The 26,004-nt window shown below is 33.5% G+C and overlaps 1 protein-coding gene across 1 annotated transcript in view; it reads left to right on the top strand.

The window, feature by feature from the left end:
* Nucleotides 1–13,955, top strand: part of LOC129217114 (stomatin-like protein 2, mitochondrial) — a 43,230-nt gene extending 29,275 nt beyond the window's left edge. The window contains exons 10-12 of the mRNA XM_054851365.1: nt 174–253; nt 400–528; nt 12,556–13,955. Of these exons, the coding sequence (XP_054707340.1) occupies nt 174–253; nt 400–528; nt 12,556–12,750 (404 nt within the window). The 3' untranslated portion in view covers nt 12,751–13,955. The remainder of the gene's footprint in view (nt 1–173; nt 254–399; nt 529–12,555) is intronic.
* The last annotated feature ends 12,049 nt before the right edge of the window (nt 13,956–26,004 follow it).

Here is a 26,004-nt window from a genome sequence, read left to right as displayed (position 1 = left end):
ATACTTAAAGTTTTCAATTGTGATATTTGTATGCTATCTTAAATACACTCTAATCATTGCATTTAGTTGAGAAAATATTATTATCTTTTTGTTTTCAATGAATTTAAACAAATTGTGCAACGTTTTGCTTCCTTTTAGTACAGTATTTAATGAATAATTTATGTATTGCACAGGTGAAGCATCTGCCATATTAGCAAAAGCTAATGCAAGAGCAAAGTCTTTGGAAGTTGTCGCTCATTCTTTACTGCAAAAGGTAAGTTCTTAGTTCAGTTTTAATTGGAATTAAATTTTAAGATTCAATTATGTAAGGATTTAGCTACTTTTCCAAAGGATTCACGTATAGTTTGTTGTAAACTTGTAATGAAGTTTCTTATTTTTTTTTACGTATTTCATTTGTAGAAAGGGAGTGGTGCTGCTTCATTATTGATTGCAGAGCAGTATGTAATGGCATTTAGTAAATTAGCAAAATCTGGAAACACCTTAATACTGCCTTCTAATACTGGTGATGTGTCTTCCATGGTCGCTCAAGTAAGTTTGTATTTTTATATGAATATATATTTTTACTTCCTTTACTTCCTTTTACAAAAAAGGAAGTAATGTATTCGCAAAAAAATTTTCACCCAAAAATCAGCCTTAATTTCCTTTTTGCTCACCCCCAAATGAATGTTGAGTTTTTTTTTCAACCTGACCACACGTGGATATGTGCCTAGGAACTTACAGACACCCGAAATATCCATTTTGACGATCCTCGAGTTAATTACAACGAGTTTTCTCTTGACGTCTGTATGTACGTATGTATGTGCGTATGTATGTCGCATAACTTAAGAAAGGAATGTCCTAGAAAGTTGAAATATGGTACATAGACTCCTAGTGGGGTCTAGCTGTGCACCTTCCTTTTTGGTTGCATTCGTATGCTTCAAAGGGGGTCTTTTGCCCCTTTTTGGGAGGGAATCATTGTTAATTTCGATGTAAATTCACGTGGTGTTATAATTTGACGGACACTTGGCGATATATCGCAAGTTTTTTGGTTGCCAAGTTTTGTCGTCAACTTGGCGACAAATTTGGCGATTTTTAATTTTTTTTTTTTCAAAAATCTGGTTTCAATTTGGCCACTGTTCAGGGCCGGATTTGGAAGTGTGGAGGTCCCTAATCAGAGTTTGGAAATATCATCATATTTTCGAAAATATCTGATACTTTGATATATATCCGAATATTTTGATATATATGTATATATCCGATATCTTCGACCCGTGAAAGTTGTGATATTTTGTAAAAAATTTACTGCGGGGGCCCCTTTGTTGTGGAGGCCCTGGGGCAGTAGCCCCGCCTGCCCTCCCCTAAATCCGGCCCTGCCACTGTTGGTGATATTTAGAGAGTAAACTATTGAATCATATTAAAACTGCCAATAATGAAAAAATGACATTAAATTGGAGTAAAAGGAAGTCCTGTGATGCACACATCAGCTCGTTTCTTTTATCATACTTAAAGATCTGTGATTGATTTGTTTAGCATTTTCTATTTTAAATTTATTAATTTTTTTTCAATGATATTCTCTATCATGATTAATGTAAGATATCACTTTACAAGAAGGGGGCACCTTCATTATCAGGAGTCACGAAATAAAATTATGAAAAAATTTTTATGTTATTTTCTATTTATGCAAACAGCACCATTTGGTTGACAATAAAATATTGGAATTTGTGGAACCATTTATCTTGCACTCATTTCAAGGTCTAATAAATCTTCACACGATCAAAGGGTGCCGCTAAAAAAAGAAAGAAAGAAATCTGTATTTTTGAAACCAAAATATTGCTTTTTAAAGTGGGAATCTCCTTTGAGTTGCAGAATGACCACAGAGTTATGACTTAAATAGTATCGTCTTATAGTTTGTTTTAATCTTCACTTTCCTTAGTCATGAATTTTTATAGAATGCTAGATTGATCAAATGAAAAAGATGGATCATCTCTATCTTCACAATATCATGTTCATCATCAGCTGTTGTGTCTGATTCAACATTGTAGCAAGACTGGCTTTGGCAATTACTGCACATTTGTGAACAAAACGATTCGACTCTTTTTGCAGTCACAATTAGAATTACAACACAACTTGCAATTACAAAAAATGGTGTTAAGAAATTTTTCTTTAGCAGGTGTAACACTGGAGTCTGAATTGACTCCAAAAACCTTATCCATGGTAAGGTATTATCCATGACATAAATGTTGATAAGCAACAGCAGATGTTGGAGGAAGACAGGATTATTGAACACGTTTATTGTTACATGTATTTTTCACCATTTTTTTTTAAATGTTGCCTTACCCAATCAAACTCTAGTATGAGGTGAACCACCCTATGCTGTACCGACCTCCTTCTCTCGTTGTCTTTTAACTATTGCAGTGCTAAACGTTCGAGTGTACACTTTGTGACACGACACCTGTATTGTCACCAATTGTTTGTCTGTTAAGTATTAAACAAACCAGTTGTTCCTTGCAGTACTTGAATCAACCAGATCTTTAAGCCCACATTCAACGGTAACAAATTCGGTTTCAGTCAAAAGTTCATTGCAAATAAAGGAATCCTGTGACATCTTTGCCTCTGCTCTCTCCTGATATGGTAACATGACTCTCTCAGTTTAGAAGGAGATTGCGAACTAAATGAGAGGATAGGGATAACAGGAAAAGGTTGAGATAACTCAAATGAAGGAAATAAAGGAGTACATTTCAGTATTTCAAAGTTTAAAAACACGATATCTCATAAAGGTTAGTTCATTTTTGGATAGAACCAATATTCAGAGCTTTTTGTAACAACGGCATATTCAGCTTCTGCTTTTGGAAGTCCTGGTAATAGGGAAGGAGGTCAAAGTGCAATATTCCGGCACAAATAGAGGTTCTGAAGTGAGCGGTTGCTTAAAAGAGAGGGCAGGGTATGACCCAATCCCTGAATCTCCATTTGTTTGTGCATAGTTTTCAAACTTTATATTTTTGATAACACTTACCGTTCAAGAAACATTTGTGAAAAATCAATTTTTTGACTTTTGATCTTAAATAAAATTCTTAGCTCCATGGGATCAATGAGGATTAGGACATTTCCTTTATAATGATGTCCTTAAGTTCTGTATCAATTTTTCAATTCTGCGAATTTTTCCGAACTTTCATGTTTTTTCATCTATTCTGACCAGCAAATATGATTCGTCATTCTCAAATTTCTCCAATCGCTAAAATTTTCTGGGAGTGGTTTTAAAAATATAAGAGATTCTTACCATCTTATTCATTCATTTCTAATGGAAAAATATTATCCATTATGTTTAGCCAAGCAGTTTTAATTAAAGCACAATATATTTATACAGTAGGCGCTGTTTAATGTGATTAGTTAATGTTATCATTCGCTTAATGTTGTGTCAGAATCACGAAGTCCCGGAACACTTGTATGTTAATTAACACATGTTGAAAAGAGTTGCATATTGTAATCAGTGTCTTCGTTTATTGTTATCACTTTTTCATGAACTTTAAATTTGTTCACCTTTTTTGCTACTAAATGAAAAGAAATACAAGGCAAATCCTGACAAGTAGCTTCCTGTAAAACAAGTTCCCTTCTTATCAATAATGCAGAAGAATTTTTATCCCTACTCAGTTATCCTAAAAACTTCACTCCAAACGGTCAAGCAATTTTAACCATGGAGAAAAGTTGCAATGATTTAACTTTCAAGGAAAAAATTTAAATTTTAAAATGATTTGGCAGTTTAATTGTGGTAAGTCAAAGAAATGCTGCTGAACAACTAAGCTTTTCTCAGCCATTACTTTGTAAGTTACTAAAAAATTGTGACAAGATTGAAAACAAAGTGAAACTAAATGAAAATTTAAACAACAAGCAAAACCATGCTGGAAGAGATGGTGAAGTTGGATCTGCTTTGAAACAGGTTAATGAAGATTAGGGAAAAGAAGCGAGTAAACAGTCCATTAATGCTAAAAAAAGTCTTGCTTTTAAAATGGGCAAAAAAGATTTTGTAACAATGGACGGATGGTTTAATCGATGGAAAAAAGCATTATTCCATTCTGCTAATTTGTAATTTAAAACTGCATTTAGTTGAGTCATTGTAATTTTAATTTACTGATGTAAAAAATAAATGCTACTTAATTGAAAAAATCATCATTTTATGGGTCCTGGATTCTTTTTGGTTATTGTTATCAAGCTATATTTGTTCCAAAATGATCACATTAAGCGGCGCCTACTGAAACTATCACTGTTTTCATTTTGTACCTATTTTAAAACACTTTTATTATACTTGCCCTGATTGTCACGGGAAAATCTGAGGCTTGCTTTTGCGTATAACTCAGCAGCTTGACCACTTAAAGTCTTTGGGATTTCACCAAATAATTTACGGTACAACTTAAGGCTGAAAAATTAAAATTCTAAAATAAAATTATCATTCTAGTTAGGATGGAAAACAGCAATTTTCATGTAATTTTCCCGTTAAATCTTTAAATATAAAACCCATTGTTATAAATTTAGTAGTAAATAGTAATGTTAATAGTAATCATTATAAAAATTTTGAACCAAGGCTTCTCTTAAGCAAGCATGAAATTTATTCCCTATCATTGCTCTCATCAATGCCAATAACCGTTAACGGGGCAAGTAAAGAGGCATATTAGGGTCTTTAACACGAGTAATTTACATAAATTAGTTGGGAAACTTTTAATATTTAAATGGTTTTAATTAGCAAACAGATAAATTCTAGAGAAGAACAAGGATCCATTTTTAGTGCCAACTACTCTAAGTTTTAGGAACGTATAATAAGTTTTTTTCCTTTAAGTAGCGAGCATTTATATGAAAAAATAAGGTGAAGTTTCATAATGGTAACATTATTCTGTTTCTGAAATATATTTACACTAAAAAGAATAAAATAATAGAATTTTTAAAAAATACTAAGCACTTTTCATAGTGCAGTCAAAGGACAAAATAGTGTTTGTGGGTCAGAAAGGATAGTTTAAGTAATCCTGTAGTTTTTCGAAAATTCCAAGACAATGACACCACAAACGAAGAAAAGTGCAGTTCTAGTCATTTCCAACCAAACTTTTCCAATTAGAAAAATAGGTATGTATTAACACTCTAAGTTATGATTGAAAGCTAGATAATGATAAGAGAGAAATTCTCTTCATGACTTGAGCTGCACTTTTCTTTGTTTGTGGTGTCATTTTCTCAGAATTTTCGAAAACTACAGGAAATTATTATACTTAAATTGAAACATGCTTATTTTTCTGAATAGAAAAGATTGGTTTGAAATGATTTGAGCCCCACTTTCCTTCGTTTGTGGTATCATTTTCTTGGAATAATTGCAAAGTACAAGAATACTAAAATTGTCCTTTCTGACCCAGAAAAGTTATTTTGTCCTTTTGAGTGCAGTATGAAAAGTGCTTAGTATTTTTAAAAAATTATGTTATTTATGGTACTTTTATAAAAGTACATTTTTATGTACCTTCATGAACAACAATGTCTTTATGCTTTTAAATGATCACGAGAAAAAACTATGGAAGAATGGATATAATATTAAAATAAAGATAATTGTAAATTGTAATGTAAAGATAATTGTATGTAATTTGATTGGAGTCTAGACAAAGAATACATTTCAATTTTTAGACCAGGGCTGTCCAACTGCAAAGAGCTCATGGGCCAGAATTCCGGTCACTGATCACCTGATGGGCCGCAGTTTGAAAATATTGAATAATAACCTCTTACCTTTTAAACAATAACAATTAATAGTTGAATTATTAATTATAAAATATTAAAACAGAAGGATTATAAAAAAATTTGCTTACATTTTGATGTGAAAAACTGAGGCCGATCCGCTTTCTTTACAAGGGCAGGAATGTCAACATTGATGTTTGTCGTTGCCAGCCGAAGAAAGTCTAACAATGAACTGTCAGAGAGAGAGCTTCTGTGACAATTCTTGATAAAGTTCATCGCCAAAAAAGTTGTCGCAACTAGTCAGATCATTATCATCAACGTAAAAGAGTGGAGAATTGATGAGAGCAAGCTCTCAATTTCTTTTTCGAAATTAGCAAAGGCCGTAGAGTCAGTGAAGGGGGGGGGGGGTCTTTATTTTTAACCAATTGCAGGCAGGTTTTGCTTATCTGAAATGTTTCTCTCTTCCCTCCCTGTCTCCCCCGCCAACGCAAGGCAATACTATTTCTAGGAATTCATTTGAACACCAGCGTGCAGGGTTAGACTGCTTGACCTTGACCTGTAGATATCGTGTACCTTTTTCTCCCAATACAATTAAAGGAGTAAAAGACTGATCAAGAGGAAATTCCAGGGACCCTGGCTTGACCGAGAATGGTAATCTTGGATGCTTCTTGATACAATAAGATGTCGAAAGAAGAAATATGCTGAGTAAGAAGTTGGCGGTCCGCCAATTGGACAGACCTGTTTTAGACAGTAAATTAGAGCTCTAGTGACGAATTGGTAAGAAAACAAGTGTGAGAAATCCTTTTGAACAAATTAAAATGTTAGCTGAGAGGTTCAGCTATCCCAGAAAATGTAGGTAATTTGAAAAATGTTAATTGATGATAATTTCACAAATGATAAAGGAAGGGAACGACATTGTTAAACCCACTGCTTTATTTGAAATGCATTAAGAATCGCATATGCAAAAATTAGTATCTTATTGGGACCACATAGTTTAAAAGAACACTCAAAATGGTAAAGGGGGTGCCATCATGTATAAAGAAACTAAAATTACTTAACGTGGATGACCACAAGCTTTCTTTTTCCACCTTCTTTGAAAATCATAGTTGCTGTTGATGACTACTTTGAATCTTCTTAAGATTTGGTAAGTTAACTTGTACCATCTAACCAGGGCCGGATTTAGCTTTTGAACCACTCCGTGCAAAAGGAAAATTTGCGCCCCTTTTGAACTGCATGTATAAAGAGCCCCCCTCCCCCCTACAAATAAAAAACATATGCTCTTTTTTACATTTTTTGGCAAACGCATAAAATGTGTCAAAGTAACTTGGCATTTAATGTAAATTGTAAATATTAATAATAATTTTCAAATCGGTTGACAGATTTGATTCTGGTGATTTCCAATTCTCCATTCATAAGACAGCGGTCTCAAAGAGAGCTGGCTAACGTCTGGTTTAAGTGGGAGTCCTTACTAGAATATGAGCATACTAATACAGGGTTGCCACGGAAGTTCAAGAATGAAATTCCCTGACATTTCCAGGTTTTCCAGGTGGTTTTGGGAAAAATTCCAGGTTATCGATCTCCACCTTCATTTCGCAACATTAATATATATACATCTCAAATTTTGATAAAACTTACCTCATTTTCAAACTTTACATACAATGGTTACCAAATTTAATTTACTCAAGCTGAAATAATCAAAAATATGTACTAAGGGTGGTTCTATTTTTTTTTTTTTTTTTCTCTCAGCTCGAGTCCAAGACACCCCTTATCTTTTTTAAACTTACTTATTGTGCTGTAAAAGTTTTAGCTTCTTACTCAAATTTTAAGAGGTTGCTCAGTGACCCCTTAATTTAACATTAGCCCTAGAATAGAAAAAGTCAAATTTAGAAACATTTAATTTCTCCAGCTGTTTTTTTTTATGTAAGTAATTATTTTATTGCAATGAATATGCATATAACTCGTGTAGATTATAGTATGTATCATTGTTTTTTCAGTTCAATGTATTTTTTAACACCCTCCCCATACTTTTGAAGTTTGGGGAGGGGGTCGAGCACCCTCTTTCAGTTGGAATAGGAAGTTAAAATTCTTCCAGTATTTTACTATCCACAAGTCTAAAAACATTGAGTGGTGTCCTGTTTTCTAGGAGAAACCTTTTTTTAAGTGTATTTTTGAACAATCCTAATGTACTAACACAAGTGAAGCAAATCACTGTAATAAACAATTAATGTAAATGTAGCATATCTAATTTTCAATAGCGAGGAGCCACTGCCTTACATCAAGTGAAAGAACTGCGAATTTAATAATTGTGACATCTGTATCACAAAAATAAAGTTAATCTTTTTCAGTTATTGCCTTCCACCCCTCCAATCTATTGAATTCACAGCGCTTTTACACTTTGGCCTGTAAAAAAATCATGCATCTTTTAGCTTCACATAATTCCCCTGTTTGTTGCTCATAAAACAGGGGTGCTCCCCCCCAAGCACAATGGCACAATCCCCCCCCCAAATATTTCTGAACGCTTTAGCGCTTTTTTTTATTTTTAAACCTCTTTTTTTTATTTTTTTTTAAACCTATTGATTTATTTTTAATTATTATTGTTGTTTTGAAAGAAAAGTGTGCTCGCTCCTCCGCAATAAAATACACACACACAGATGAAAATAATAAAATAAAATAATTTGAGCAAATAATTTGAATAAAAATAAAGTAAAATAAATAATTAAAACATCCCCCCCCCCCAAAAAAAAAAAAATTTGATCGCGCAATTTGCGCCATAATCACTCCTGTGGGCACCCTGTGATAAAGTTAAATTTTGAGCAATGATCAGAAACTTCTCTGATGTGCAGATTTTTTTTTAATCGGATTACTTTTATTTTGAAAGAAAGAAGCGCCCTGAAAGTCTTTAAAGATCACCACCAAAATACTAAGAGATTAGCGATACTTCTGTAAAAAAGAAACTTTCTAACTTTAAAATTGTCTAATGAACTAAATTTACAGAACAAAATTGTTTAGAAGAATAAATACGATTTCATTAATCAATTTAAAGAAATAATATAAAATATGAAAGAAAATATTATTGCATCTCATTAAGAACTTCAGTCGCACTCGCAGACAAAACAATGTACTGTGTATCATAACAACTTCAGAACTGCTGACGTAAACAAGCAGCGTTTAAACAGAGCCCGCTCAAACTAGGAAGAAAAGAACCTTCTGCGCATGTCCGCCGCCGACTGCTATGGCAGAGAGTTGATAAAAAGAACTGCAGGGGGAAGAAGAAAGAGGGAATGACAAAAGGACGAATGGGAATGGCGGCGGCGAAAAAAACAAGGTTGAAAGTTTTTTTTTTTTTTTCCCGCGGGCCGCGCTAAGAACGATCGGAAATATGCAATTTTTCATTTTCCCTGACAATTCCCTGATTTTCGGCCATTTTCATTTTCCCTGACAATTCCAGGTTTTCCCGGTTTTCCCGGTGCGTGGCAACCCTGTAATAAAGGGACTTGTGTTATCTATATGTGGAATCTGGAATTAGTAGAATTATGCTTATGTGTTGCATGCATATTACTAATCCTTTTTCTATGTGCAAATAAATAAATAAAATAGTTTCAATTTTGAGATTTAAAAATCAGATTATGTTTTTTGCAATTACGAATTGCGAAAGGGCCCTACTCGTTGGGTTCTACTAATGGCTCTTATCGTAACGAAAATTGGAACTCAAGACTCAAATTATGTGCTGAATGCTATGTGCTGGATACTTTTTTCGCGAAAAAAAATTGTACAGTTGAGAAGGTCGTTTATAAATAATTCGATTCCGAGGCACGTGGACGCCTGCATTAAATAGAAAAATAAAATCAAGGGACGGACGTCGTTCAACGGTCAAGTGAAAACAATAAGCAATTCATGATTGCTCAAAAAAAAAAGAGCAATGTGAACATTGCATCATAGGTAAACTTTTCGCATAAATAAGGGGTCTAGGGGTTACACCTTAAAAATTTTCTGAATTGTAGCTCTGAAAACGTTATTTTAGACAATCTTTGATGATATTAGGAAGAGAAGAAATGTTAAAGGGACCTTACTTTGAAATTTTTCGAACTTGAAGGCTCAAAACAAAATTTTAAACCATTCGAAATTTTTCTGTAAACAAAATTTGGAAAAAGGAGGGGAAGAAAGGGTTGTCGAAACGTCTAGAGAGGAAAATTTTCAAAGCAAAAATGCAGTTGTTAGCAATTTTTGTCTTTTTTTATTTATTTATAATGAGGTTGTGTTAGAGGCATCGACTTTTGTAGACCTAGTACGATCTCCCGATGTAGCATCCATTCTTTCATGTGGCACCGTGCCACGATAATATCGGCGCAAAGTTTCCGTATCAGATGGAGGTACCTGAGCTCTTACAATGCAAAACTGAGCTGTGAATTTAATTTTTCCGAGAGTACTTCAAACCAAATGAATAATCGAAGGATATTTCACATGCCGCAAAATCATACAATCCGAGCACTGTCTATTTTATGCATCTTGAAAATCCACCGATTGAAGCCAGGTTTGAACCTGTGTTTTCAGGCGTAAGATGCCAACTCCTAATTATTACACCACTCGGTCGGCAGGCAACACTTGTTGAAGTAGAGGAACGGGATGGGGTCTGGGATCATCCCACATACATTTTTCGTCCAAAATACGTAATTGTAAGTCATCTTAAGAGAAGGAATGGGATTGACGTATTCTTCATAGTAAATTGTCAGAAGTTTTAATTTCCAAAATCTTAGTTTTAGACGATCTTCGGGATGTCAGGATGAAGAGGGTTAAGTGCCTCGTCCCTCGGAATTTTTCAGAATTTAAATCGTTTAAACAAAAGTTGATCTTTAATGGTGGAAAGGGAAGGTTCGAAAAAACTTCCGCGAAAACGTTTCAAAATTGAAATTATAACTACGCAAGTTGTAAGCAATCTTTGATGACGTTAGGGGAAGGGGTAAGATTCGAGGAGACTTCCTGGGAAATTTTTCAAAAATAAAGTTTCGAAAACAACTGTAGACAATCTTTGATGATGTTATAGGGACCAGGTTCTAGGATTTCCCCTAACCCTTGGAACTCTTTCGAAATTAGTCCTAAAAATGCAAACATTAAAATTTTCAATTTTCACCCTTACCTTACATTTTAATATGTTTGAATTCAAACGCTTACAGCCCCAGTAGAATATTTCACTGTTTTGGACGGAGGTGTTTTTATTTTTTATTATTTTTTTTTTACCTTTGAGTGATAACTATGGTCATATTTTCTACTATGTTTCATTTTAAATATCGTGCCTCATTAATCTCCTGCAGAATTCTTGTTCTAACCTTCGTTTTTTCCCTTCAACCATTTAACAACTTCTGGTGCGTCTTTTCATAACAATCGTTTAAATCTCACTTCTCTCCATTTTTCTCTACTTTGATTTTTTATCTGTTTGAACCATATTTCAGCGGCACATACATTTTTCAGCATTTGGCTGTGAGATTTTCATGGTAAGAAAAAAAAATGAAAGTAAGAAAAACAGAAACAGAAAAACATCAGCTCCCCAGACGCTATCTTGTTATTTTATAAATTTATACATTTTTTAGTCTAAATCTTGCCATGAGTTTCCAAATTGCACTGAATACTGTAAAAGCACTTTTTTCGAGAGGTTTTAATTTTTGCAACCCCGTCATAATCAAAAATTTTAAACCTCGCAAAAATTCTTTTTATGTCGAATTTTTCAACTTTCGCTTCTGTTTACAAAAAAATCGCGAAATTTTCAGCTCGCGAAATCACCGTTATCTTCCTTTTCGTGAAAATTACGGCTCGCGAAAGTTAGTCCTATTACAGTAGCTTTTTTTTTTCCTGTTTAAAGATGTTTGAAACGTTCATCTCAGCGGCTCTTTGTTTTTCTTATTAGTACAGATGTTCTCTGATATATTACTAAAGCTATATATATGTATATATATATTTTCATTTGCATTTTGTTCTCAAATTTTACAGAAAAAATTGTCATTTTCGTTATTTTTTTCTTTTCAATCTTTAACGCCACGAAGGATTTCCTTTCGTTACATAATTAAAATCAAATTTACTGCTCGTTTTCTAAAAAAACTGGGATGTTTACATCGCTCCCCTTCCCCCTCCAAGAGAGTATGGGCACTCCGATGGGAAGTCACTGTAATCTTTCAAAAATTTCATAATTCGGCAAATTTTGCCTGACGATTCTGCAAATTTGGAGACATAATCGAAAGATTTAAATGCCTAAATGTAACTATTTACTAGAGATGTAAGTACATGTGTGCATATCTATAATTTATCATTCTGTAAAGTTTAGAGTGCCGTTCGGCAGAGAATTTCTCTCCTCCCAAAAATTTCAGTTCGGGACGCGGCCCGGCTGGTGTTGATTTTACTGATTATTCTACTTCATTTAAAATGATTTTAAAGTCTCTGTAATAAATAAAAGAACTAACACCTTTTACTTCAACCTTATGCAGACTAAGATTATAGAATAGATAAAGGGATATCGCGATGCACCCTCTTCATTTGTAGATAGTGCCAGTATTTTTTCCAGAGAACTTAGGTTTTTTTTTTTTTTTTCAGTCGCTCATTGCAAATGTTTTTCTCATTTTGATTTGGCGATTTTGCGCCCCTCAAAAATTTTTACTCCGTGCCGGGTCACGGACTGACGGAGTATTAGTCCGGCCCTGATCTAACCATGCCTCAAAAATCTCAGTAACCCTTGCACGTTTATACTGTTTTATATTTCTTTTAATACATTTGATGACATGCTTTTTAATGACAAAATGTTTACTGTTAATTTCTGAATTGACTTTGCAAAAAAAAAAAAAAAAAAAAAACTCAAATTTCAGCTTTTAGTTATAATTGAATATTTCCTAGGCAATGACTATCTACAACAATCTATCGTCAAAGGAAGATCAGTTTCCTAGGAGCAGTGTTGAAACTATTAGTAATTTGCAATCTTCTGAGAAAGATTGGAATGAATACATCAGTGACAAAGAAGATGATATTCAAGTTGATGTGACATCTGATCAAATGTCTCCAAAAAAAGATGGTAAAGATGAAAATAGTTAAAGTAGTTTCCTGTGTAGAATCTTTGACCCATTTAAGATGAATAATTTATTTCAAATAAATATAATGTTTTTGTTGGTCTTGTTAATTTCAAACCATTAATTTTTTCCTTATGGGCCATCTGCCAAACTACTACTGAGGAAATCAAAAGGGATCATTTTGTTATCATCAGACATCTTGTACATTCTTATTTTTTGTAATGTATTTAAAAAATGTATAAACAACCTTTTCCAATGTGATTAACTTCTTCTTCTGCTAAGTAATAAAAGTTGAGATTCCTGAAGATTTTCTGTTTTAAAATTTGGAGGGATTTTAAACCATTTTGTGGGATTTCATATTTTTGTTTTATTTAGAAAAGGGGTGAAAGTTTGTTATCTAAAATGCATGGTTATAATTTTAAAAGCAAATCTTATTCTGATTAAAATTTAAAAAATTTTTAATTAAAGAAGGTGTTAATAACAGTCATGAGTAAATGGCTTGAGTTGCTATGTTCTGAATGATATTTATGCCCAAACTGGATTAAAAAAAAAAAAAAAAAGATGAGTGTCAATTACGGCTGAGCGATCTAGTAATTTCTACATTGTGATGCGGAAGGTCTTGCACCCATGCTTAGACCATTGCTAACAAGCTTGAATTTGGGGACAATGAGAAAGGAATGCATAGTAGGGGGCTGCATTGCTGTAGTCATTGTTAGTATGAATTTTCAGTGTCATGTGGAAAAGATAGAATAGCTGTCACCACTTGATAACTAAGAGATGGGTAGGAAGTTACTCAAAGGATTAGGAACACACAGTGAGCTTTCTGCAATGACGGAAAGTATCAGGGGAAAAAAAGGTATTAATCAGGATTTTTTCAGGTCAGAAGTTTTGTTCGTCTTAACCGAAACTTCCTTTTTGTTCTACGTAATATCTGTGACATTTTTAATACTGTTTAATAGTAAACCAAACTTTAATAACAAAATGTTCTTTTTAGCCATGATTTCATATTAACAGAGTTCAACTGTACTTTAAAATTCCTAAAACAGATGAACCATAAAAATAGTAGGTGCAGGGGACTTTGGGGTGTCATGTTGTGTAAAATTTTATTGAATTGTGATTTTGTTCTCACAGAAGAAAAGCTGCCAACTAGTCTGAATTGAAGAAAAAATTTCCCTCGATCTGGTTCCATTTTTCAAGTAAAATGTATTTACTTCATTTGAATAAATTTTCCAATTGTTATTCACAGCCCTTTTTGTACTGAGAATTATTTAATTAGCATCAAAGATGAACATTTTTCTGTGAACTACCAGGTGAAATTGTTCGTTTTATACTGCATTTCGATATTTGAAGTCAATTTTGTATATTTCTCCATGGGCGGGCTCTGAACCTAACTCCAAATAGCACCTAAGATTGAGTAGACCGTATTTTTAAAACATCAATTTGAAGTTATTCCTGAGCCTTTAAGTTGCATTCAGAACTAGTAACTTTTGTTATCTTACATTCAAATCAATGAATTGCCACAAAAAATTTCTCTGAGTATTAAACTTATTTCAAATTTGATGCATTGTTTAAAGTTAAAGCTTGAAGAAAGATGGATAAAAGTGGCAGTTTCAAGTCTTAGTTGGAACAAGTTGAAGATCTGACACTAAATTGTCCCTTCCGCATCAAAGTTCTGTTTCTGTGCCTGCTTGGAAAACCGAGGATGCACATCCCTCTGGATCACTTTTCGCAAATAATCTTTGGTGAACGTCTGTGAAAACAAAAGTCATTCTCTGCTAGATTTTCCTATAATGTAATAGGGCTCGACTGATAGCATTTTTTGGCAGATTGTTTTTTTCCAAATGGCCGATGGCAAAAAAAAAAAAAAAAAAAAAAAAAAAAATCAAACAGAAATGAATTGCTAAGATTGTCAGGGATTGCAGGATCCTTCCCCCTCCCTTTCTTACTCTTGCCACCATTTTCCTGATGTTGAAAAAGGGAAGTTTTTGTTTTATTAGGAAATTTTCGAGAAATTCTCTTATAATCAAGTGCTAACTTTTTTTTTATAACGAAATTGAGGAAAATTTCATTGTTTTCTTCCTCCTCAAGTTATCCTCTACAGTAGAAAAAACATTGGTCCCATGATTTTCCTCTGCCATCCCCTCAGAGGAAAACAAGGAATTGTACTGATATGCTATCAAGAAAAACTCTTGTTTGGTATCTAAGTAATTTTATTCTGGTAGTGATAAGAAAGCCTTACATTTCTAAGACTTTCCTTTTGCCTGCGAATATAGATTAAAAATATACTATCCTTTTTGGGATATTACGTTTGTTTTTTCCACATATTGAGGGTAAATTTGCCGCAACTAAAACACTGCCGCCCGGGGCGAACCACCCCCTCTGCCCCACCCTAGCTATGCCACTAGTCACATCCCCCCCCCCCCTCTATCACCTCAACTATATTTGGTTAATTCAAGTATAGTGCGATCGGAAAACCTGGATTTGAAACAGAAGCAGGATATCAAGTGGCAGTATACAGTGGACTCCCGTTACAACACGATTAAACTTATGTGAAATGGCTATAATGCAAGTTCTTCAGGAGTAAGGAATTTTAGAGCTAATGCTAATTCCTGATCCACAATCCGAAATTTTTTGGCAGAATAATTTCGGCAGAAAGTAGAAAATTAATTCATTCTTTCTTGTTATTCCTCTTCTTCTGATGAGTTTCCTAAAGACAAGGGTTCCAACCTTTTCTACTCGTGGGCAGTGGTGGATTTGTTGAAAAAATCGGCCCGGGCATTAGGAGATGTAGCGGCCCCATAGCTCTTATAGATATATTAAATTTTACCTAACGATTGGGATATCACTCAAAAATGAGGAAATTATTCTTAAGAACTAAATATATTTAAACAAAATGTAACATATAGGAACACTTCTACGCTTTAATAGTAAACAAGTTGATACAGTATTAGCTAAACACCTTATTTTGGGGGAAAATGTGATTGTAATTGTCCATTTAAGTATTTTTATAGTGCTCAGAACTTGATTGAATATTTCCGTAACGATAACACTGCTCGGCTAGTATGTCCTTTTCTACAGTCATAACAAGTTACTCTCAATTGTCTGGTTTTACGAAACTGATCTAGCGATGTTCATGTGTGCAAGACTAGGGCCGTCTTCGAACGTGATGGGTCCCTCGGCACAAACATACATTATTGGGCCCTGTCATAACATTCCTTTTTTTATACTGCCATACCCTGATGATCCCCAGACTCGATGGAAGGGTCAAAAACCTGGTGGGAAAGGGGCGAGTACGAGTTTGACAGCCCCTTAAATTTTTCAAACGCATGTATGAATAGAGAGAGAGAGAGAGAGGACTTAGCTTTCTGGTTTCTGGGAGCAGAGTTGGGCAAATTTTAATTGCATTGACAATTAAAGATTAACAATTGATTAATTGGTAAACGTAACCGCAACAACTAACAATTGATCAATTGTAATTGGAAAATTACAATTTACAATTAATTGTTAATTGTAATTTTCTACAGTTAACAATTAATTAACTGTTAGTTGTAGTTTACCACAATTAACAATTAATTAATTGTTAATTGTATAGTTTACTACAATTAACAATTGTCGATTGTTCTGTGAATTTTAATTAAAACTAACTCATAAAAAAATTACTGGTTTTGTACAATATATTCTGTTCTATATTAACTACCAGTTTGTTTGGCACGCTTGGCTTCCTTAAGAGTTATTTCATCTCCAGCTCAGTCACTTTTCTATGCCGGGCTGATGCGTGCTTATAAGCACGAAACTGCAGTCCTCGGATGGAAATGACTAAGCTGTCGGTGTATTTCATGAATCAGTAACTTTATTACGAGCAATAAATTATTTAATGCAGCATATGACTTTTCTCAAAAAATCTTATGGCTCTAGCAAAATATCCTCGAAAAAGGTATATTTCAATTAAAAATTAAAAAAAAATATTCCTTACTAGTAAAAGTCCGAAGAATATCTGAGGGAAATTACAGAAATGCATCTCAATTACACGATTAAAAAAAATAATAAATAAACAGAGCGGTCTCCGAGATCTTACGTTATGTCCTTCTTTCTGATTTCCCCTGTTACAGGTTAAACTATAAAACAATGATTTGCACAATTTTAAAACACTTAATTAAAACACAAACATATACGTGTGGAAAAAACTTGCCAAGATGAGAACAGTTCACGCGGCGAGCTAGCAATCAACACTGAAAGAAAATACGAGTTCGAATAATACTTTGAACTCTGTACGCTGCGCTGTACCTATTGATACATTAAGTTAATTGTTAGTTTTAATTGTTTCATAAAACAATTAAAAAAATTAATTGCAAGTATTTTAATTGTGAAAAGCGATTAACGTACATTAATCTAATTAAATTAATTGCAAAGTACAATTAATAGTTTAATTGCAATTAATTTAACTGCAATTAATTTATTTGCAATTACTTTTTTAATCAATTAACAAGGCAATTGAAAAAATAATTGATTAATGCCCAACACTGTCTGGGAGTTATTAATGTATTAGCAATATAAACTTAATGGACAGATTAACATTGAGTCTGAAAAAGGTTGGGCCGGGGAGCTTCTCTCCTGGAAAATTTTCGAAATTGTAATCTTAAAAACTTAATTTTAGACAATTTTTGGTGACGTTAAGGGAGCGTAGGTTCAGGGTTACTCCCACTGCAATTTTTCGGAAGTGGAAATAAAAAAAAAAACAGAATTTTAAATTATCTTCGAGCATATGGTATGAAAAGAGGATCCGGGGACTCTCCTCTGTAAATTTTTAAAAAATATTAGCTCTGAAAATGCAGTTTTAGAAGATCTTTGGGGATTTTAAATCGAGATCGATTCCGAGGCCATCCACCAGAAAATTTTCAAATTGAAGTCTTAAAAGCCTTTTTTGGTAAAGACTAGGGCACCGGCAGTTACTTGAAAGTTACAAAAACGAAATTTTTGCTGACCTTCAGTGATGTTTGGAAAAGGAGTTTACAGGAGGCTTACCCCGGAAAATTTTCGAAATTGAAGCACTAAAAACGAGATTTAAAACGTTCTTCATTGATGATGCTGAGAGAGAGGATGGGCGGGGCACTTTCCCAGAAAATTTTTGATAGTGTCGATTTAAAAACACGCAGTTTTAGACCATCTTTGGGAATTTTTTTAAAAAATGGGAGAGGTTCGAGTACTTTCCTCCAGCAAATTTTCGAAACTGGAATTCCATTAACGTAATTGTTGACGATCTTTGATGTTATGGCGGGAGTGGATTTGGTGTTCTCTTATGAAGTTATTCAAAATTGAAGCCCAAAATTTTCAATTTTACACGATCTTCGATGATATTAGGGGGGGGGGGAGGTTCTGGGTACCACCAGAATTCTTTCAACATTGGTTTTTATCAACTTATTTTCTTTTTAAACTGAGGGGCCCGAAACCGTGAGTTTGTACAGCGTATAAGAATACTTTATTTTTCGTCATAATATGTTTGAAACTCACATTTCGGCACCATTTGGACTTTGATTTGATAATCTTAATAAGCAGAATCTTTCATGCTCCTCAATGGTATTTTAAGACTGCATTTTTTAAAATAATTTTACGGAAAAAATATTTTGTCACTTTTATTCTAATTGCTATAAACAGGGTCGCCGATAGCAAAAGCGGATCCGTGAAAAAAAAAGACATAGGTCGATTTTTTCACAGGCCCCCTTCTACACATTCCACCATTAGAATATTTTACCCTCTATGCAAGAGTTCAATTCTGAGCCGGGCCCCTATTCTCCAACTAAGCTGACATGACCTCACGTCGGCTCTTGTGGTAAGTTTTATAGAAATTGTGAATCGACATTCATAAATAAAACCGTCAAAGGGACCAAAAGTATTTTAATTTTTTAAGACTGCTAAGGTTTCCTTGTTTTTTTTTATATTTCGATTTATTCATTTATTTTTTATTGCAACACTAAAGTTATATTGGCAGCCCCATTTCATAAATTCCCCCCCCCCCCCCCCCCCGCCTCTTGGTGAGGGCCCTGCCTCCCTCCACCCACCAGCTTTAGCCCATGTGTAAAGAGGAGCTGAGGCTGTGTTTTGCGAATTTACGTTTCTCTGAACACATGCGCGCAAAATTTACATTTTGCTGTTAGTAGACAGGCCTGAAAGATTTTGCTGCTAGTTGATCGGCCCGAAGCATGACCGGCCCACCGGGCAAATGCCCGATTGCCCGCCCGCTGTATCCGCCACTGCTCGTGGGCCACATTGTAAATTTTTTGAGACAAAGCGGGCCGGTCCAACAATATTTTAGCCAAAATGGTCCATTTAGCACTTGCCCCCTCCGCCACCCTTACATCGCGAATATATATATTTAAATTAAGCGTTCAATGGTAGTTTTAGGAAATTTCTGAGCATGCTTCTAAGTTGCTATATTTCCTTATACATATTTGCTGTTAGCTAAATGAAATCATATTTTAAGTGCCCTTAAATTTCTAACAATAAAACGATAGGGAGTCTTGTAAAATTTAGAATAGTACAGAAAACTGATAGTCTAGTAAACGAAGCCTAAAATTAGGGTGAAAGAAAAAAAAACATATAGTTTTTCAAATTGGCACAACACAGGTACAGGAAGGGCTCCTGATGAACATACTAAAAGTCCCGGGAGGTAGGGGAAAAGCTTGCAGCGCCACCTAGGATTTTAGGTATTTCAGTTTTTGTCTTATATATCAAAAGTTATTCACAATTGTGTGAATACTTTTGAAATAACAAAATTGTTATTTCAGGAATTAAAGAACGTAAAATTATCTTTAAAAAGCTTTTTTTTAAAAATAGTAGCTTTAATATTTTCCGAGATATTGAATTTCAAAGTTGGCGAATTTTTAAAAAATTGACCATTTTTTTGTTTTTTTTCTATTTTTAGAGCCTCCTCAGTGATTGATTTGATGTGGTTCTTTTCTCTTTTCAGTCTGAAATAGTGAAGGTCATTATGGTGATTTGATTTCTTGCAACTGGAAAGCAGGTGAGGGTACTTTAAGTCCCCGGTGGTAGGGAAGGAGCTCGCACGACCATCTTGAAATTAAAGTGCTTGTTTTCAGCTTTTGTCATATCTTAAAAACTATTTACTTGCAAAAAAAAATTGCTACTTGTTCAATTTAAGAACGTAAAATTATCTTAAAAAAGCTTTCTTTACATTTATTGTATTTATAACAGTTAACGAGAAATTAAATTTCAAAATTAGTAAATTTTTGGAAAACTGACCATTTTTTCCCACTTTTCTATTTTTGGAGCCCTTCCAGGATTTATTTGATTCCTTCCACCATTGTCCAGCAAGCAAAGACCCAAAATGAGGGTAAAAAAAAATGTCTAGTTATAAAAATTGGTACACCTGAACAAAAAGGTGAACTTCTGAGGGGAGCTCATGCCACTATCTTGGAATTTCGTTTTTTCGGTTTATCTTGAATTCCATTTTTTTAGCTTTCCATCTTATACCTCACAATCTTTTTTCTTGAGAGCTAAATCATCAATTGTTAAATTAAAGAGCACAAAGTTACCTTTCAAAATGTGTTTTTTGTTAAAACTGTAATAGACGGTGAGACAATGTGTTTCCAAATTCGTGAGATTTTGAAAACTATCTACTTTTTTCATTTTTGGGACTCAGCAAAAGACATATTGATCTCTTGTTTTTAAATGAATGCACTCTGTTATGTCATTTACACCAACTATGGCCCAAAAATTCCTCTATGCATGTAAGAAATAAACGTGTACCTTTATGCGGTAAGGATAAATGATAAAATTGATGATAAAAAAATTCAAACATTCAAAAATGGCATCTTCCACAGATTGTTAAGGCGGTTTTATTTGGTGATAAACCGTTAAGGTCAGTTTTTTAAAATCCTGATAGTTTTTGCAAGCAATGCTACAGTTTACACTTATTTTTTTGTAGCCACATTTTGTGCTACATCCTTTCCTTATGAACAAAATATCAGGAGAGAATTATTATTTTGCGAAGTGATTGTACGTGAAGACGTGGATCTTGATATGCTATCAATAGCTCTGACTCCAAGTGATAGTAATATTCTTTTTGTGAAAACCAGGGAAATGTAAAGTGGATACCAAGATATTTTGTACGCAATAACTGTAAAACACTTGAGAGCTCAAAGATCAAATTCTTTTTATCCATGCTTTCTTTTGCAGAAAAATAAATCATTGATCTACAGTCCGGAATCGTTCTCTAGCCCCCTTTCTATTCCAGATCAAGTAGCGGAGATGAGCCAAACATGCAACTTCTCCGGACGAACGCAGGTTTATTTCTTTCCAGAGAGCACCAAGGGCGGAAAATTCACATTTTGCATCCTTGCCTCCAGGCGATGATGTCATAAAATCTCATCTGTTAAGAGAATACCTACACGTTGAATAAAAGCGTTTGGGAAGACCACTACCATCTGATCTTTGGGATGAAAAAAAGCCGGCACACCATGGAAACTCATAACATCTTCAAGTTGTTCTGCTCCTTACTCCATTCTCTCCGGGTATTTCCTTCATAAAGAAAGGATATGGCAATAGATGTGGCTGCAAGAAAATAAAGTGTAAACTGTAGAATTGCTTGCATAAACTGCCGGGATTAAAAAAAAACTGACCTGAACGGTTTTTATCACCAAATAACAATGCCTTAAAGAAGATGGTTTTTGCATGTTTAAATTTTTTATCATAAATTTTATCATATATCCTTACCGCGTAAAGGTACATGTTTATTTCTTATATGCGTCGACGTCTTTTTGGGTCTTAACTGACGTAAATGACATGAAAAGAGTCCATTTATTTAAAAACAAGAGATTAATATGTCTTTCGCTGAGTCCCGAAAATGAAAAAAAGTAATAGTTTTCAAAATCTTACGAAGTTGGAATCATTTGTCTTATTACCGATGACAGTTATAATAAAAACAAAAAAACATTTGGAAAGGTAATTTTGTGCGCTTTAATTTAACAATAGTTTATTTTGCTATCAATAAAAAAGATTGTGAGGTAAAAGACGAAAGCTTAAAAAACGGAATCCAAGACAAACGGAAAAAACGGAATTCCAAGATAGTGGCACGAACTCCGCTCAGAACCCCTCAACCACTGGGGACTTTTAGTATGTTCGTTTGGAGACCTTTTAGTACATGTGTACCAATTTTTATAACTAAACATTTGTTTTTTACCCTCATTTCGGTCTTCGTTTGTTGGACTATGATGGAAGGAAGAAAAAAAGAATGAAAACACCTGCACATATTTTTGTCTTTCTTTATTACTCGCCTCCTTCCTCCTTCACTTGCCTTCTAATTTCAAGAAATAAAATCCTCCTAATAACCTGCACTACTTTAAACCGAAAAGAGAAAAAAATCACATCAAACAAATCCTTGAAAGGCTCAAAAATAGAAAAGAGTGGAAAAATAGTCAGTTTTCTGAAAATTCACTAATTTTGAAATTTAATTTCTCATCAACTATTATAGATACAATAAAAGTAAAAAAAGCTCTTTAAAGATAATTTTACGTTCTTTAATTCACCAAGTAACAATTTTGTTTGCAGGTAAATAGTTTTTGAGATTAAGACAAAAACTGAAAACACACACTTTAATTTCAAGATGGTCGTGCGAACTCCTTCCCTACCACCGGGGACTTAAAGTACCCTCACCTGCTTTCCAATTTCAAGAAATCAAATCACCATAATGACCTTCACTACTTCAGACTGAAAAGAGAAAAGAATCACATCGAATCAAGCACTGAGGAGGCTCCAAAAATAGAAAAGAACGAAAAAATGGTCAGTTTTTCAAAAATTCAAATTTTGAAATTACATATCTCAAAACTATTATAGCTACAATAAAAAATAAAAAAGGTTTTTTAAAGTTAATTTACGCTCTTTAAAATTCCTCAAATAACAATTTTGTTCTCAAGTAAATAGTTTTTAAGATATAAGGGGACAGGTCGATGTTTGCTTCAAGTTAGCATCGGCCGCCGATGCCAATGGCTACAATGCTGAACCATTGGCACCTCTGCATTGGTCTAGTCCTATAATGTAACACTGAAATTCAAAAGCCATTGCAAAAATAAGCATTAATACTGCCGTATTTTGGAATATTTTGTGTACATGAGTGGAAAAAACTCAGGACCCTTGTAGCATTGCAGCCACTACATAATAAGCACACAATGGGCCAAACCAAAGGATGGGCAGGAGAAACGTTGGTTATGATCATCAAACAGCTGAAGTTCATTTCATTTTATGACTTCTCTTTACCGTGAGTAATGGTAATACATGCGTTGAGTTCTCACTCAGTTTGACAGTTTTATTTGACCCTGTTCTCTCAATTTTTGTTCGCTTCATCCCTTTACAGGGGTCTGGCCAGAGGATATTTGGGTCCGTTAACGGACCCTTCACAAAAATCCGATCAACCAAAACGGACCTTTCACAAAATCCCGATCAAACAAAACAGACATTTCACAAAATTCTAATAAACAAGATCGGATCTTTCACAAATTGTTTATTGAAAGAGCAAATCTGAAAGTAAAATAACGCATATTTCTGTGTATAAACCGATAATTTTTTGAACCTTTTTTTAAGACAAATTAGAGGGATCAGATTATAATATATAATTGATATTTAATATATTTAATATAATATTTAATATATGTATTGATATTTTTTTTCAAAATCGGCTAATTTTGAAAAAAGAAAAAAAAAATCGGCACTCTTTTGATGCTCTTTCAAGCCTTCCAGCGATAAATAATTCTAACTGCCAAATAAAAATAATGGTTCTTTGTTTTATCACAGCTAATTAGCAGTGGTTCTGTTGTAAGCTTTTCTGAAAAGGCATTGGTAAGCACTTTTCTCCCCTCTCATGATTTAATAAACAATAATAATATGTATCTGCGAAATGAACTTAGAACTGCAAAGGGATAGTAAGGGTGGGGGAAAAAATATGATCGCTTCAGATAGAGTTACCAACTTCAAAATTATCACCACTTAGCATCTGGCGTTGAACCTTTATAATGACTTGATTAGAAAATATTCCCATCATTTTACCAGCTTGTCAATATTTGTATTTTTACGGTGGGTGTGGTGCGATGTTTAATTGTTATTTTGGGAGAAAATTATATGGGTTTTGATTTTTCGATGCTAATAAGGATGATTAACTTTAAATAAACTCTTTTAATTACCGTTTCTTTTTTCTTTAGATGTATACATTTTGAAATATGTAATCTTTTAACATCCGATATGAGAATCATATTTTGTTCTTTTTTCAAGCTAACCTCGCTTTATTAGGATGCAAATAAATGAAAAGTCTTTTTATTTCTGTTAGAACTCTCATTTCAAGTTTTTAAAGCAAAATTCCATTTTCTGTTATTAAATCAAAAATTAAAATGCTGAATAGATGGTTTATTTTATTTTATTTATTTATTTTTTTTTTTGCTTCAACTGTGTCCACAGATATTAATGAAATGTTTAGCATAGGACTCTAAAATGCAATTTTAAAATAATTTTATCAAAAATATTTCTTTCACAAGCTGTTTTTATACTTTTGATGCCTTCACTTTGAGAATTGCGATCTCTTTGCATCCGCTACGGGAATCCGATTTTTAGAATTTTTGATGATTGTTACGCTTTGTTAAGAGGTAAACAATTAAAATATCTTTTTATTTTTGTTAAAATCACGGAATTTATAAGTTTTAAACGAAATTCTGTGCTTTTTAAGAGTGTCTTGAGTCAAAAAGTTAAATGCTGAACCTTATTCTGAATTTTATTTTATTAATTTATTTTTTTGTTACAATTATTTTAAATACTGTACCGAAATATTTCTAGTATAATTTAACATAATGTAGAATGGTAGATAAATATTGATACTTGAGAGAGCGATGTCCCCTCCCCCCCCCGCCAAATATTAGACCACTCCAGAATGATTTTCTCGACATAGAAGAGGAAAATACCTAACTTTAAGTTTAATTGATGCAGTTTGTGCCATCTCTACATTCTAAAATTTCGTTTAAAAAAAAAATTTTTTTTGCAAAATTATTTGATTTTTCACAAAATTAATTCATTTTTCACAAAATTATTTGATTTTTCACAAAAAACGGACCCTGTGAAAAATCCTGGACAGACCCCTGCTTTACCACTTTCATAGCTAATTTTGCCTGTGAACAACACTAAGATGTCTAATCCCAGGAATAGCACTAAGATATCTTACTGTTGTTCTGAGGCGACGACATATATTCCTAAAACATTACCACCAAACATATTCAGTTCTGTGACAAATCTGCAGTTACAAAAAACAGACGCCAATCAAGCAAAGAGTGGAATTTTGTTCTCATCTTATTAAAAATATTAGACTTGATTTTAAACTGATTCTGAATTACCAGCACAGCTTTTGTACTCATATAGATACTTTGTTTCTTTCAAAACTTTTTGATGAGAAAAATATTTGCCTGCTTTTTTAAAAGTTATCTTATTGAGAATTAATAAAAATAATAAGCACAAATATTTTGACTGATCACTTGGAAACTTCCTTTCAAAGTGTAAGATTAGAGTTAAAAAAATCGGTGTAAAACAATCAATAAAGTGGGGGGTTAAAAAGATTTTTACTCCTAAACAAGGGTGGCAGCAGTAAACAGATTAAGAATTTAGATGCTAACAACAGTTAACAAAAATAATGGTAGGGGAACTTTTTGTAAAAATCGTTTTTGCAAACACTAAATTTATCATACAAAAATTTTACATATCTGAAAGTGAATATCGTCGCCTCATAGCAACAGTAAGACATCTAATCCTAGGAATAGCAGTAAGATATCTTACTGTTGCTCTAATAGATCACATTTCAGCTTATTTAAAAAAAGAATGTAGCCTCAATTTTGCTTCTATTTATAAAAATCGGAACCCCCCCTGTAATTTTAATGTTTTTTAGTTGCCCTTTTTTTTTACATTATATTAAGACTACCTGCATTGCCCGGACTACCTCAAAAATGAATGGCGTCAAGCGCATGTTCAGCAATCTGGCTTTTCGAAAAATTTCCCCATCGGTTTTAAGAAAAAAGCAATTTAACTCAAAATTTAGACCTCTTTGGATTTTTTTAAAATGCCAACACTTGTCATCTTTAAATATTAAGCAGCATCAGGTGCGATCTTTCCACGTTGACAACAGCATGTATTATAAATTAAATTCCAAAAAAATCATAAAAATATTTCATAACTAAGACTAAAAGTAATTCTAAAACCAACCTATATAAACTTATTATAATTTAGCCCATCTACTTTG

This window comes from Uloborus diversus, chromosome 2 (assembly GCF_026930045.1).
Source record: "Uloborus diversus isolate 005 chromosome 2, Udiv.v.3.1, whole genome shotgun sequence".
NCBI classification, from domain to species: Eukaryota; Metazoa; Arthropoda; class Arachnida; order Araneae; family Uloboridae; genus Uloborus; species Uloborus diversus.
The sequence above is the reverse complement of the archived record's forward strand: the minus strand, read 5'-3'. Positions and strand labels throughout refer to the sequence as shown.